Source organism: Dendrobium catenatum, unplaced genomic scaffold (assembly GCF_001605985.2).
Source record: "Dendrobium catenatum unplaced genomic scaffold, ASM160598v2 fragScaff_scaffold_1220, whole genome shotgun sequence".
Taxonomy (NCBI): domain Eukaryota; kingdom Viridiplantae; phylum Streptophyta; class Magnoliopsida; order Asparagales; family Orchidaceae; genus Dendrobium; species Dendrobium catenatum.
The window spans coordinates 12,983,838-12,997,577 of NW_021319682.1; the positions used below are offsets into that span (position 1 = coordinate 12,983,838).

The 13,740-nt window shown below is 32.6% G+C and overlaps 1 protein-coding gene across 1 annotated transcript in view; it reads left to right on the forward strand.

Annotated features, from left to right (window-relative positions):
• The window catches only part of LOC110109974 (CCR4-NOT transcription complex subunit 9), a 40,041-nt gene extending 35,109 nt beyond the window's left edge, over nucleotides 1-4,932 (forward strand). The window contains exon 9 of the mRNA XM_020841232.2: nucleotides 4,501-4,932. Within this exon, the coding sequence (XP_020696891.1) occupies nucleotides 4,501-4,611 (111 nt within the window). The 3' untranslated portion in view covers nucleotides 4,612-4,932. The remainder of the gene's footprint in view (nucleotides 1-4,500) is intronic.
• Nucleotides 4,933-13,740: the final 8,808 nt, after the last annotated feature.

The following is a 13,740-nucleotide window of genomic DNA, read 5'->3' on the forward strand; positions in this document are numbered from 1 at the left end:
ACTAAAGTCATCAACACTGTCATCACTAAGGGGTTCTTCATTTGAATCATCATTATGGTGAACTGCTCTCTCCCCTGCCTCCTTTCCTATAGAGTCCAATGTCGGGCATTTACTTCTAGATTTATGTAAGTTTTAATATATATAGCGTGAGGCGAGGCGGGCCTCAATCAAGTTGAGGTGCAAGCCTCATAAAAAAACTTGAGGCTTAAGCATCGAGGCGTTTTTTACTGGAATTGCACAAAGACGGTCCTCAAGGCGAGCCTCATATTGCGCAATTTTAAACCATGTGTATATCAAGTATCATATCATGTATAAATGCAATATATATCATGTGATTCATATGTTTAGATGTATTTATATCAATTTTATCAATTGTATCATGTGTTTGTATCAATCATGTCTTGTATCATGTGCATGTCATATTATATCATGTCAATTATGCAATTCATTTTGTATACTCATATCATATGCATATGCAAGTAAGATCGAATACCTGGCTACTTATATTTTTCTTTTATACACTCCTTTAGGATAACCCCACAGGAATTAGTCTCAATCATATCAGTAATGTTTTCAGAAATCAGTCTCATATGATAAATCTCAAGTTAGGTGACTTTTATGTAAGAAATTGTCATTTCTTGGCTCCTGCCCATCGACATGTCATATCATATCAATCAGTCTACTTATTCCTCATTTTTCATATCATTGAGGAGTACACGATAAATCTTATATAAAAGAAATCGTCATCCTGCCCTCTTGTGTATGGTAACATGTCTCCAACTAATTTGAATCAGTCAATCATTTCAAGCTAGACATTCTTGTTTTTACACACATTTCATATCATATAAAGCATAATGGCAAAAGTTATATACACCCAATGCAACAATCATTATATTTATCAATATGTTTGTAGTATGCCTAAAATGCATATTTGACTAAATGAATAATAAATGTATGCATATCATTTATTTCTTGTTCAAAAGTAACATATTGACTCCTGATCATTTTATCTTGACATTATACTACTCATTTCAATTGAAATGACATATAAATAAAATCACTCGATGAAATTTCAATATTTTAACCAGTCACAATGCTCAGGATAATGATATTTATTACATATAAAAAATTACATAGTAGAAAATCATTAAAATAAGAGATATTGAGTTTTTATTAATTTTAGGAGAAAGGAAAATAGACAAAACATAAAATTATTGAAAACAAAGGTAGATTAAGATTACCTTCCACAATCATAACACTTTTCTCAACTGAAACAACAAGTGAAACTGCCCCGAAGCGCACTTTCTCTCTCTTTTGCTCTTTCTTTCTCTCCCTTTCATTCTCTTAAAAAAAAAAAAAAAAAAAAAAAAAAAAAGGGAGATGGAGGGGGAGGGTTGTGGTAAGAGTTTAAGTGGATGGAATTTGATATTTTATATGTATGTAAATTTTCTAACTCGCCGCCCTCAAATTCTAGAAAACTAGAGAGTTTAGAGCAGCATCGTTGTAGCGCTCTTTCGGTAAATTTTTAAAAATTTAGGAAACTTAAGTTTAGATTGTTAAATATGTGGGCTTGAGATAAAAAGTAATAAGGCCAAGCGATACTTAGAACTAGAACCAAGGGGTGATCTGTGAAAGATAAGCCTCAACAAAATATTTAATTTGAGTCCATGGAAGAGAGGTTTAGTACATGTGCGGCTAAGGCACAAGTGTGGAAGCATGACTTGCGAGCAAGCTTTAGGATACACAAAGACGATACCTAAAATTGACTATCAACGTGGAATTGGAACTTGTGAGCGCGTAAGGAGGGCGCATGGAAGAGAGGTAAATATAAAAGAGTTGGTGACTTGAGGGTTCAAAGGCTAGCAGAGAGATTTTTTCCTTGGTGGTGGGTACAATTAAGGAGAGATGCAAGGATATTAAAGCAACAAATTAGTTTTGTTACCATTTTATGGTGAGATAATTGGATAATGTATTCACTGAAAATGGTGCTTATTATAGGTATATAGGGTAAATATAATTGGAAGAATAAAAAGATAATAATAATTAAGAGAAAATCTATGATGCGCGAACACAAACACGACATGGACACGGGACACGACCATCATAAAAAATATAGGACATGGGGTACAATGCAGACACGGTATTACAATTTTTAATTAGTGTATTGACATTGATATATTATCATATTAGAAATGGAAAACAATAATAAATCAATGTAATAATTACTTGTCTAGCACCAATTGATCTCTTAAATTGAAATTATATTTGTAAAACTTGCATACAAAAAAGAGAACTATTATATATAATTTTTTATGTGATTTGGAGATTAAGATATTCACAAGTTGAAATTGTACCCAAATAGGAATATCATGATCTCAACCTTTCATAAGAAGACAATAAACGTGGAGAATGGATATACATATAAAGCCGACAATCTCAATAAATATGGCATGTTTTCAAAAGAAAAAATGAAAATAAAAAAAATCAAATAAATTGGTAAGGTGTAATTTGCTCACTTGCTTGCGGAAATAAAGAAGTCGATAATCTATACTCTAATTGAACGTATCCATCTCACTCTCTCTCCGTTGGCTTCGATAGAGCGAACACAAGAGTCGGAACCCTTCGATACCCTCGGTGATTGCAATAAATGGCGAAGATGAACCAGTGAGAAACCAAACGAGTGAAGAGAATGGCGAGAAAACGGTTGTAGTCAAACATGCCAAGCTTAAAATAGAGCAGTATACTGCTAAGTTGGGCTGGCCTCGTCACAGAGATAACGAAGAGTCGTAGAGAAGAAGAACTTACGAAGAAGAGAAAACAAGGAGGTTACGGGCGTCAATCGTGCACTCTCTCCACTCGGTTGGCTCGCCTGGTCGCGTAAATGATGAAGATAAGGGAAGAAGATGAGGGAGAGCGGTGTAAATTGAAACCCTTAGGCATACGGACAGTCTGGCACGTATTCATGGATAGTTCGAATGGTCCCTAAACACTCTTTATTTGATTAAAATATCATTAAAATGTAAAATTTTTGTAATTTAAATAAATTTAATTATCAAATATTAGGACACACTTGTCTGTTTTTATTTAAATATTATTTTAATCCGACTCAAATTTGTCGTGTCCGACACATGTCCCATTCTTGTTGAGCGCGTGTCTATGTCTGACACGTGTTTGACATTGCATTCCCTCTTATGAAGGAGTGTCAGTGCGTCACAGGGGAAAATCAATGCATTTCTTCTCTAAATATTGTACTCTCTTTATACATTGATTTTTCTAATATTATATCCTAACAAGCATCATATGCTAATTATATTGATCTAAATTTTGGTGTGATTTCAGGCCGTTGAAATTGTATAAAGTTTTGAATAAGAGTCACTAGGTTACTAACCAACAATTTAGTCATTATCGTTTTAAAATTTCTCTCTTCTACTCAAACTGCTTTTGTGAAAGGGAGGAATATGCGTGATAATGTTCTATGTCAATTGATTGGGCCTAGTCCCAATGCGATAGAAGGTGACTGTGTTAGGCATAACTCATCCTAGACCGGTTCAACCCAAATGACCCATGCCAACTGGACATGCTCGTGGAACTGTCGATTTGTCAATTTTTCCTTGAATGGATGAGGGTTTTTAGGGATCTAGTAGTGCAATGTATTGATTATGATGTTTTGACATTTTTAATTATTTTAACCCTAGTAGGTTGCTTTCTATCTCCTCAAAATTCTAGTCCTTTTTAGGCCACATTAAGTAGATTTTCTATTTTAAATTTGTTAATAAAGATCATTCTTCCTTAATATCTTCATAATTCCTAGTTAGGCAAAACGAATTAAGATTTGAAACTTGCACTCCTATATTTTGTAATAAAGTGAACTTTAACTCATACTGTTAAAACAAAGAAAAGATGTGCGCCTATTCCTTTGGCTGTGGCTCTTGAAATGTTGAAGTATATCAAAATAGATTACAATTCGTCATCCGGCTCTTCATTTAAGCTGACCTCGTAATTCCATTGCCCGAGCTTCCCGGTAAATTGCTTTCAGTATTGATGTTTCATCGTTGCAACTTTTGTACTATGGCTTCATTTGGGACGGCTTTCTTACTACTTCTTAAAGCAGTTTTTTAGTACAAAAATTTTTAAGGCTCGTTTGGTTCCTCGGGTCCTTTTTTAAAAAAAAAACGAAAGTATCGGAACGAGAAACGAATAAATTTTTTTCTTCTCAGATCGGCAAAAATACGGAGGTTCGGGAGAGGTATTTTGAAAAAGCCATCTTAACAAACAACAAAACAATAATTTTTTGGCCGATTCAAACCGGAGACAGAAATTATGGCCCAAACAAACTAGGCCTTAATTTTTGTACTAAAAAGTTGCTTCATCAAACAGTGAGAAAGCCGAGCCAAACGAAGCCTATATTACAATCTGAAGAAGTTTGCAAATTATATATGCTTCCTTAAAATGTTTTGGTTTTGAATCAAATTTCTGATATCATGAATCTGATCATTGTAGGATGACGTGGCAACCCGGCGTTGGCTTCAGCAGCTGCTGCATAATATTTCAGGTGGAAGCTTGGTTTCTACCCTTCAACCTACAGGCTTTGAGCATATGTTGGGAAGCTGACACTATCGTTCTGTAATTTTTTTATTTTTTCAAGCTCAAAGTGGGAAGCAGATTTCTTGTTGTTGTTGTAGCCAGTTAGATTCTATCAGGAACTTGTTTGTTCTCTAGAGCATGCTGTGTATACCTTGAGGCTCGTGTGGTGATTAGGATACTAGCATTTGTAAAAGACTTGCAATCTGTGTTAGATTCAGCGAAGGAAAAAATACTGTAAAATGTAGTTATAGATTATGTTGGAATTGGGGATCTTTGTGCCTTCTGATTGTAAGATTGCACTGCAGAATATTTATGACTAATTTATCCAAGTTTTTATAACTTTGAACTGTTTAGGTACTTTTTGTGGGTTTGCTTGTAGTTACACCTTTTGGAATAATGGTGATTTTTTGTGACTAATGCATCATATTCTCTCTAATGATGTTAGACTCAGGTTTTGTTTGGGAAATCTTTTTTGCAGCTTCTTAAAACAATTTTTTAAGAATTAGTAAGAAAGCCGTCCCAAACGAAGATTTTATCGAAAATAATAGACATATGATGTTTATTGATGATGGACATTTGACACCTAGCAAGGGCATTATATAACTCTGATTTCTACTAATCAATTGATGTTTGTAGCTATTTAATCAATCAATATCTTACTTTTTTTTGTATAAAGAAGAGAGTTAACTCTTCATTGTCATTACCACAAGCATCACTTTTTTCCTAACGTTTTCTTTATATGGTACAAAGACTTACCTTGGCTTTGTGTAATGGTAGCCTCCTTGTGGCCTTCCTACTATTGCCAATTAATGGAACCCAAACTAGTCTAGCCTTTTATAAGTGTGTCCTAGCATGACCTTCTAAAAAAAATAATGCTTTGATGCCCTTTGTTTGGCCACCAACATCTCTTAAATAAAGTATTTTATAAAAGGATCTTGGAGGGATCACTAATAAGTTTATGAGGGCACATAATATTTGATAGATTTCTTAATAAATTTTTAAAGGAGTGCTTCCAATGATCAAGCTTAACTAAGGCAAGAAAGTAGATATATTATCTTTATAATTAAACATCCTTATAATGGGTCCTAAAGGAAAAGCCTTATATATCACCTAGTGTTAGATAGGATCCTCACTATAAGACCTCAATAATTATTCCCAATGGTAATCCGAAGAGGCAAAGAACGTAAATAGAGCAACTTTATGTTTAGAAGTCATAGAGTAGTTCCTAGTGAGAGAGGCCTTAAGAATTCATAGTTCTTAATAGGGTCCTCATTAAAAGTCTCAAAGTCTAAACTCCCTTGAGGGTAGTTATGCAACCCAGGTATCTACCTAATCCAAATGTTCTTAAAAGATACTCAAAAGACTTGAATGTAAACATGGTATCTTCCGTTAAAAAAAAAAACTCTAAGAGTGACTCCTAATGAATGAGCCCTAAGAGGGTTTGTGAGCATGCAAAGTCTCTTTAAGAAGCCCCTATAAGAAGTCATCACTATATGAATCCCAAGTTGGCATAAAATGGATATATATTACGACTACAAGATTTACTAAATATATTGACATTGTCCAATTCGTCTGGTAGTTCTATCTAGATTTCATATGGCAGGGATGTCTTATTAACATCAGAATTTAACTACGATCATTTGAAATTTTAATCACTTTTGAGTAGGAAGGATGCTACATAGCTTATGAGATTGCATGCTACTTGTAAAAGTGGGTGGTGATCCCTTATAAAAATTTTCTTTATCATCACTAGTACGTCTTTAAGGAAATCACTTAATTGGCATGAATCTCAATGTGATAATTAAGTTGGAAACTTTTGGAGTTAAATTTAAAACCATCCAAACTCTGATATTAGTATATTTGTAATTGAACTGAATGAATTGATAAGACAAACTCATCAACATCACAAGTGATATGATCTGACTTCATATAAACATAAACACTTTAAACAAAATAAAAAACTTAAAAACATTAGTTGAATGACAAAATAGTCTTCAAATCTTGGGTGCTTTTAATCAAAATCAAGCGCATCAATGAGATGAATTCAATGAGCCTACTATCTTTCAATTCTAACATTTTAAAACAAGAAAAATATTAGAAATAATCTATGACCAAATGGGATTAAAATGGGATACTAAATAGAGTATTTTGGATTCCTAATAAATTTATCAAAATGCGTCACACAAAAAGTCTATAAATAGAGCTTCTTCTTACATTGGAGAGAGGTTCAGGAGTTGAAATTGATTAAGAACTATGTTTTGGTCCTCAAGGATGAGCACTAACGACCACCATCATCACAAGAATTTTATCATCTAATTCTTATTGTCTGACTACTAACATTCAACTCCATCATTGGACTTCAACTATTTGTCTAAGGACACTCAACCTATATAATTCTAATTATGAGAATCAAATATTATATAATCTTGTTTGCTTTAATTGTGTAGAAAGTAGATTCTTGCATATATATTATATAGTAGATTATTGAAACTGGGCCAAGTATATTTTTCCCCTCTTTAGGTTTTTAACAAAAAATTTCAGCCACTTACAAATTATACATATGCATGTGGAACTTTATATAAATCAAGATTTTAAATAGATAACTATTATTAGAAATTTTCTATCACATAACAATTTAGCATTATATATGAGAAATTATATCTCAATATCCTAACAATACAATGGTTGATAAGAGTAAAACCATTCGTGGTGAATTTTCTCATTCCAACACTTAGCAAATTGAAAATATATTTTACAACAATTGAAATCATAATAAATTAAGAGTAGGCCCTTCAGACCCATCCCTGAATGATCAGATACATAGGATGGAGGAGCAACAAGCTTGCATCTTTCAATTTTTGGAAGATGTTGGTTAATAGAGAGTGCTACCACAATCTAATGAAACTTATCAACCATAAAATAAACCTAAGAAAATGGATGAACAATTTAAAATAATTCTTTGAAATTCTTCCTCCACCATACTAACAAAAAACTAGTTGGCATTGCTTGTTCAACTCATCATTCTCATGCCACTCAATCAATGCACAATCCTTCACCAATCGTAGTAGACTTGACTTAGTCTTGACTTATGCATACTCCTCCTTGTGACATTGAATGAGATGAATTATAATGTCTTGTTCAGGAAGAATTTTTTATGAGGGATAGGAATTAGCTTTATCCTCTATAAAGTTTCCAAGAATCTTTACTTTTAATAAATGAAACTTTTCAACATCTTATTCTAGTGGGCTCAAGCTTCCCACTGTTGATTAGTATGATGGGTCAGCTGATTATTAGCACCATCATACATACCTACCAAGCTTTTGATACACTTTATTGTCAAGTATTTCCTACTACATTAAAGGATAAATTTTTCACCTGGTTCTACTCGATATTCAACAATAGTATTGATAACTTTGTTCATCTTACTTTGACGTTTTATGGAACAATTTATCGCCACTAAAAATCATCAAAGATTATTTCTCTCATTTTTTGAGGATCTGATAAAATAAAGAAAAATAATAAAAAGAGTACTTTCAAATATATTTTTTCCTGAAGCTCATCAAAATTTGGGAGTGAATCTTGAATTGTTACAAGATGTCTTTCTTCGAGGTCTTCGTCTTGGACTTTTCTACTCATTGATACAAAATATTGATTACACTCATACATATATTTTTCATAAAATAGAAGAACAAATTACTATCTATGCATGTTGAAATTAGCATGATTAATTGTCTATTAAACAAAGTAATGCTCACGATAGATTTTCTCAAAAATGTCAACAAAGAAAATATGGACAATCAAGAATTCATCTCTTTCCTCTCTATCTTGCTCAACAACAATAAAGATCATATAGGACACCTCAACAAAGAGGGAATACAAATAGTTGAAGGAATATATGCCATTAAATACACTTTGAGTTGATATTGTAATGGCCTTACAAGATGAGGATAATGTTATGTCTTCATCCTTAAAACTAAATTCAAGAAATCAAGAATGATATTATCATTCCCATCATGTTTAGAGTCATACTAGTAAGGCATGTTGATAATTGAAAGAGGAAATTGAGCTACTCATACAAGAAATAATCCCATTGGGGCAAAATCAACAAAGGTAATAGTAGGTCAACCAACAAATGATTAGAAAAATTAAGACAATAGTTGGAGGAAACTAATTGCCTCCTCAAGTCCTATTTACAATCACTATGCCAATGACAAAAAAAATTCCTTATTGGTTCCATCACATTTGATGGCTATGATTTGAAAGGGATCTAAATCTCACATCAAATCAACTTGTCATCAACATTGGGATTGATGATCCCTATTGTAATAATAAGAAAATTTAAATTGATAATAAAATTTATGTTAATGTATTATTTCACTCCATATTTCCTAGCTTCGGCGTAGAAGGAGAGAGATAAAAAATAAAAAAATCAAAATAAAAAAATTAAGAAAATAAAGAAGTGAGAGAAAAAAATTAAAAAAGACACCTTTTGACACCTCAACTAAGAGGCCCCACAAGCACCTCAACTAAAGAGCTGGGCAAATTATTACGTCTAGAGTCCGGATTCGTCCGGACACCAATCAAGATGCGCCACGTCACCAAAATACAACGGGACCCAATGTATTTGAGTGAAGTGGCGCGTCTGGATTGGGTGTCCGGATGTCCGGTGATCGGACGTAATAATTCGCCAAAGAGCTGACATGCCCTATGCTAAGTAGTGCAGGCTAGTGTTGTCATTGACAATGGCTTGCCGACCTGAATTTGAGGTGTTCTTTGAATTAAAATTTTTTTGAAATAAATTTAGAACTATTTGAATTGTAATTTCAACAAACTCATAGTCAAACTGAATATAATTAATTGTGCTCAAATTAAACGCTTAAAACATTATCAAGAACTTTAGAATATTAATTAAAGGACTAAATAATCTTCAAATCTTGAATGCATATAATCAAATCATGCGTATCGGCAAGAAGAATCCCACAAGCCCATGATCATTCAATTATGACTTCTTTGAGGCACTAAAAAATTAAATAAATTATTTATAATTAAGGTAATCAATATGAATTGTTTTGACGGAGTGTTTAAATTTTGACCAAATTTATAAAAATGCCTCTTACAAAAAGACTATAAGTATGACTCCTTTTTTATATGAGAGATATTATACGCTAAAAGAGCTTAAAAACTCCAGTGTAGTTCCTGGCGATTATTGCCAATGTCACCATTAGCAAACGACACCACTATGACTTCAATTATCCGTATGCGACCACCCACCTTTTGTAATCCCTACAACGATTATCAAAGAATTATTCTTAATTGTGTAATATTGCCTCTTCTAATTATGCTTAAGAGAATATTTTTGTTTCTACAATTATATATGGATCGTTGCAATTGGGCAGAGCCCTGTGGTTTACCTTTTTGGATTTTTCGCATAAATAATACTGGCATCTTACAACTTCCATATATGTGTGTGTTGTATACTTATTCAAAGCTAAAATATTAAACATATTTTAGCTCTATAAATTTTTTAGCATGTAGCAACAATAAAATAATAATAATTTATTTTAATTATATACCCATAGCATTCAAACATTAAAAATACTTACTCATATGCATTGAAGTCTAACTCAACTACTTCATCAACATTTTCTAGTCACCATCATGATCTTCTTAACATATGGTAAGAAGAAATATTAAAAATAAATAAAAAATAAAATGGGAGCAAAAAATACCATAATGTGTATGGATGAGTAAGGAAAGGTGTTATTCTATATTTCAAGTGGAATATAACTCAACATAAATACATGATTGCCATACTTTAAAGGTATTTATGTCCAATTATTATTTTGGACATATTTGATGAAATAAAATACAAGAGCGACATTTGTGAGACCTCCAGATTCAAAGTTTTGTTCAAACCTGTATGAATCAACTAAATATCAGGTACCCCGTTGATACATCTTAAAAAAATTATCTTGATTGGCACAAATCTCGAGGAAAATCAAGTTGGAAACTTTCAAAATTAAAATTGGAACCATCTGAACTCCGATTTTAGCAAACTTATAGTCAAACTGAGTGTCTGGGAAATACAAACCCAACGACATCAAAATCGACTCAATCCGAGCCCAAATGGATCCAAATCAAGGGTTTGAAGCGCTGTTGGAGGGTTCAAACCACAATTTGGATTACAAACCGGTTTTCAAACATAATGTTCTTCTAATCAAATTGAGCAGCTTGACGAGACGAATCCAACGAGCCCAAGATCATTGAATTCCGACATCACTAAGGCATACAAACGTCCATCAAACGGTCCATGATCAAGGGATTCAATATCGGCCGTCCATCCAAGCCACTCTCAATATGCCCTTAATCTATCACCTATTTACGGGTCATGTAACTCTAGAAAATCTATAAATAGACCCCTCATCCCTCTTGAATGGGAGGCTCCAAGCAAGAGAGCAAGAGATAGATCAGATATCGCTCTTTCATCCTCGCTCCTCCTCAACCACCGCCTGAGTTTTGCCAGACCACCACTGGAGACCCTAACTTATGCCGGACAACCACGTAATGCCCAGAATTTTGCCGGACCACCTGAGGCTCGAACTTCTGCCGGACTACCACCTGAGGCTCGGACTTCTGCGGGATCACCACCTGAGGTCTAGACTTAGTTTGACTTATATCAGGCCACCACCTGAGGCACAGAATTCTGCCGGATCACCACCTGAGGCCCGAACATCCGTCGTACCACCACCTGAGACTCAGACTTCTGCGGGATCACCACCTGAGGTCTAGACTTCCGTCGGACCACCACCTGAGTCCCGGACTTCCGCCGGACCGCCACCTGAGGCCTAGACTTCTACCGGACAACTACCTGATGTTATCTTTTTGGCGCTCCCGTGCTGAAGTCTAAGGAATTTGTGCATTTAATTCAACGTGACGCGTAGTGTGGTTGTAGCGTTATAATTCTTGTTTAGAGCGTTGCGACATGCCCCGATGCTAGAGCAATTTTTAATATTAAAAATATTCAAATCCACTATTCAAACTCATTTGAATGTTTTGGTTGTAACACTTAGAGAGAGATTTTGTAGAGAGAGATTTTGTAGAGAGAGAAAGTCTTTATTTAGCTGCTTCAGGTCATTTTTAGCCATCTGCCCAGTTCTAAAAGTTGCTCGAATCAAAGTATGTTACATTTTGCTTATCATAGTTTTCAATAATTCAATTTTTTTTAATATTTTTCTCATTGAATTTATAATTTAGTTATACATAAATGCAATTTTATCAGATTCTCATAACTTTTATCCATGTAACTTTTGATAGTTATCATGTAACTTTTGATATGTTATCAGTGCAATTGTTCTAATAATTTTGAGTATTTATTTGAGTTTTTTCACAGAGTAATTTTAAAAGAAGCTATTTTTATCGAGTCAAATTTTTATTTTGACATATAAAAATATAACTTTAATTCAATTAAAACTTTAGAATACTATTATACACATTCTCTGATGATTTAGTTAATTTTTGAAAATTTGATTTTTGTTCAGTAATATTTTTGTTGTTTATCGTTAAAACCTCTAGTAAAATTCTGAATATGATCAGTTACTTTTTAATTTATGTAATGAATTCAACTATGAGTTTTAGTGTGTTTAGTTGGGTGAAATAAGAAGATTAAGGAGATTTGGTGTGAAAAAGGGGGATATTTTGGAAGATCTGTTTAGATGCCTATAAGGCATATTTTAGTAACTAAAAGCCATACTTTGATGCTATATACATGATATGAGAACTATTAGGTGTCATGTTTACTATGCTATATATTCATATTATGGTGCCAATGGCACATTATAAATTCTATTAGGTATTATTTGCACTATCTTATATATTCAGATATCTGTGTGAAGGAGGATTGAAATGTATATTGTTAGATGCTATTTATACTATGATATATATATATATATATATATATTTAGATACCAGTGTGAAGGAGGATTGGGAGGAATAAGAAGGGATTTTGTTGTTTGTTTGTGTATACTGAAAATTTCAGCTTGAGGGCTGCTCTGATATTTATTATAAGGCAATTGTTTATAATTCAACCATTTTCTATATAATTTCAATAATTACTTAAATGCATTCACTATTATTATATGTTTTATTTCAATTTTTCGTACAATACTTTTGTTTGTTGTTACAACACAATATTTTCAGTCCTTTTTGTTTGAGCTGTTGATTTTTATTTAGACTGCGATAGCCTACTATGTTGTGTTAGCTTGCTTCTACTTTTGCTTTTGTTTTCAGGTCAGAGAGGTAATGAGTGAGCTAAGTAGTTGATAGCAGCCTCTGACTCATGTTGTAGGTATATTTTAGCTAGTTCAGTCTTGCAGGCTTAGCCATTTTTTTTCTTTTTATTCCCAAGCATTATTGTTGATAGACCTTAGACTATATACGTATTTTGAACGATATAATAGAAATCATTTTTTTTAGATATAGTCTTTCACTTTATTTTATTTTGAATAGTGGCTTTATAGTGAGTTTAAATTGGAAGCTTAGTTTTTTCTCAGTACTTCTTCAACTGAATCTTGAGGTTAGTTTATGGTTCTTATCACGATCAGGCATGATATGACCTATGTGATATCAGGTCGAATTGTGACAACATTAGTCAAAATTTTTATATTTCTAGAGATAAAAAATTAAAATTTTCATATTAGAAAAAATTAACTATCACATGAATTAAAATCTTCGCTCTTCAAAGTAGCACAAATCCCCTTGACAATAAATGACAATTGGACTCAATAGTAAAAAAATTTATATATATTATAAAATTCTTATGCTAAGTATGTATCTAATATCTAAATAAATATATTTATTTAAATAACATTTACATATTTAAATTATATAAAATACTACTACTATTATTATTTTTTAAATAATACATTTTTAATCTATATATTTTGATATAATTAAGAAACTAACAAAATAAAAATATTAAATAAATAAATATTTACATAAGAATAAATTCTAAGAGGATTTACATACATACCACTTTATTTCATATTATTTACTGCATACCATTTTATTTCTAAATTCTATGGTAATACCCCCACACACACAAGCATAAAAAAAAAAAAAGAAATTTACATACATACAACTTTATTTCATATTATTTAC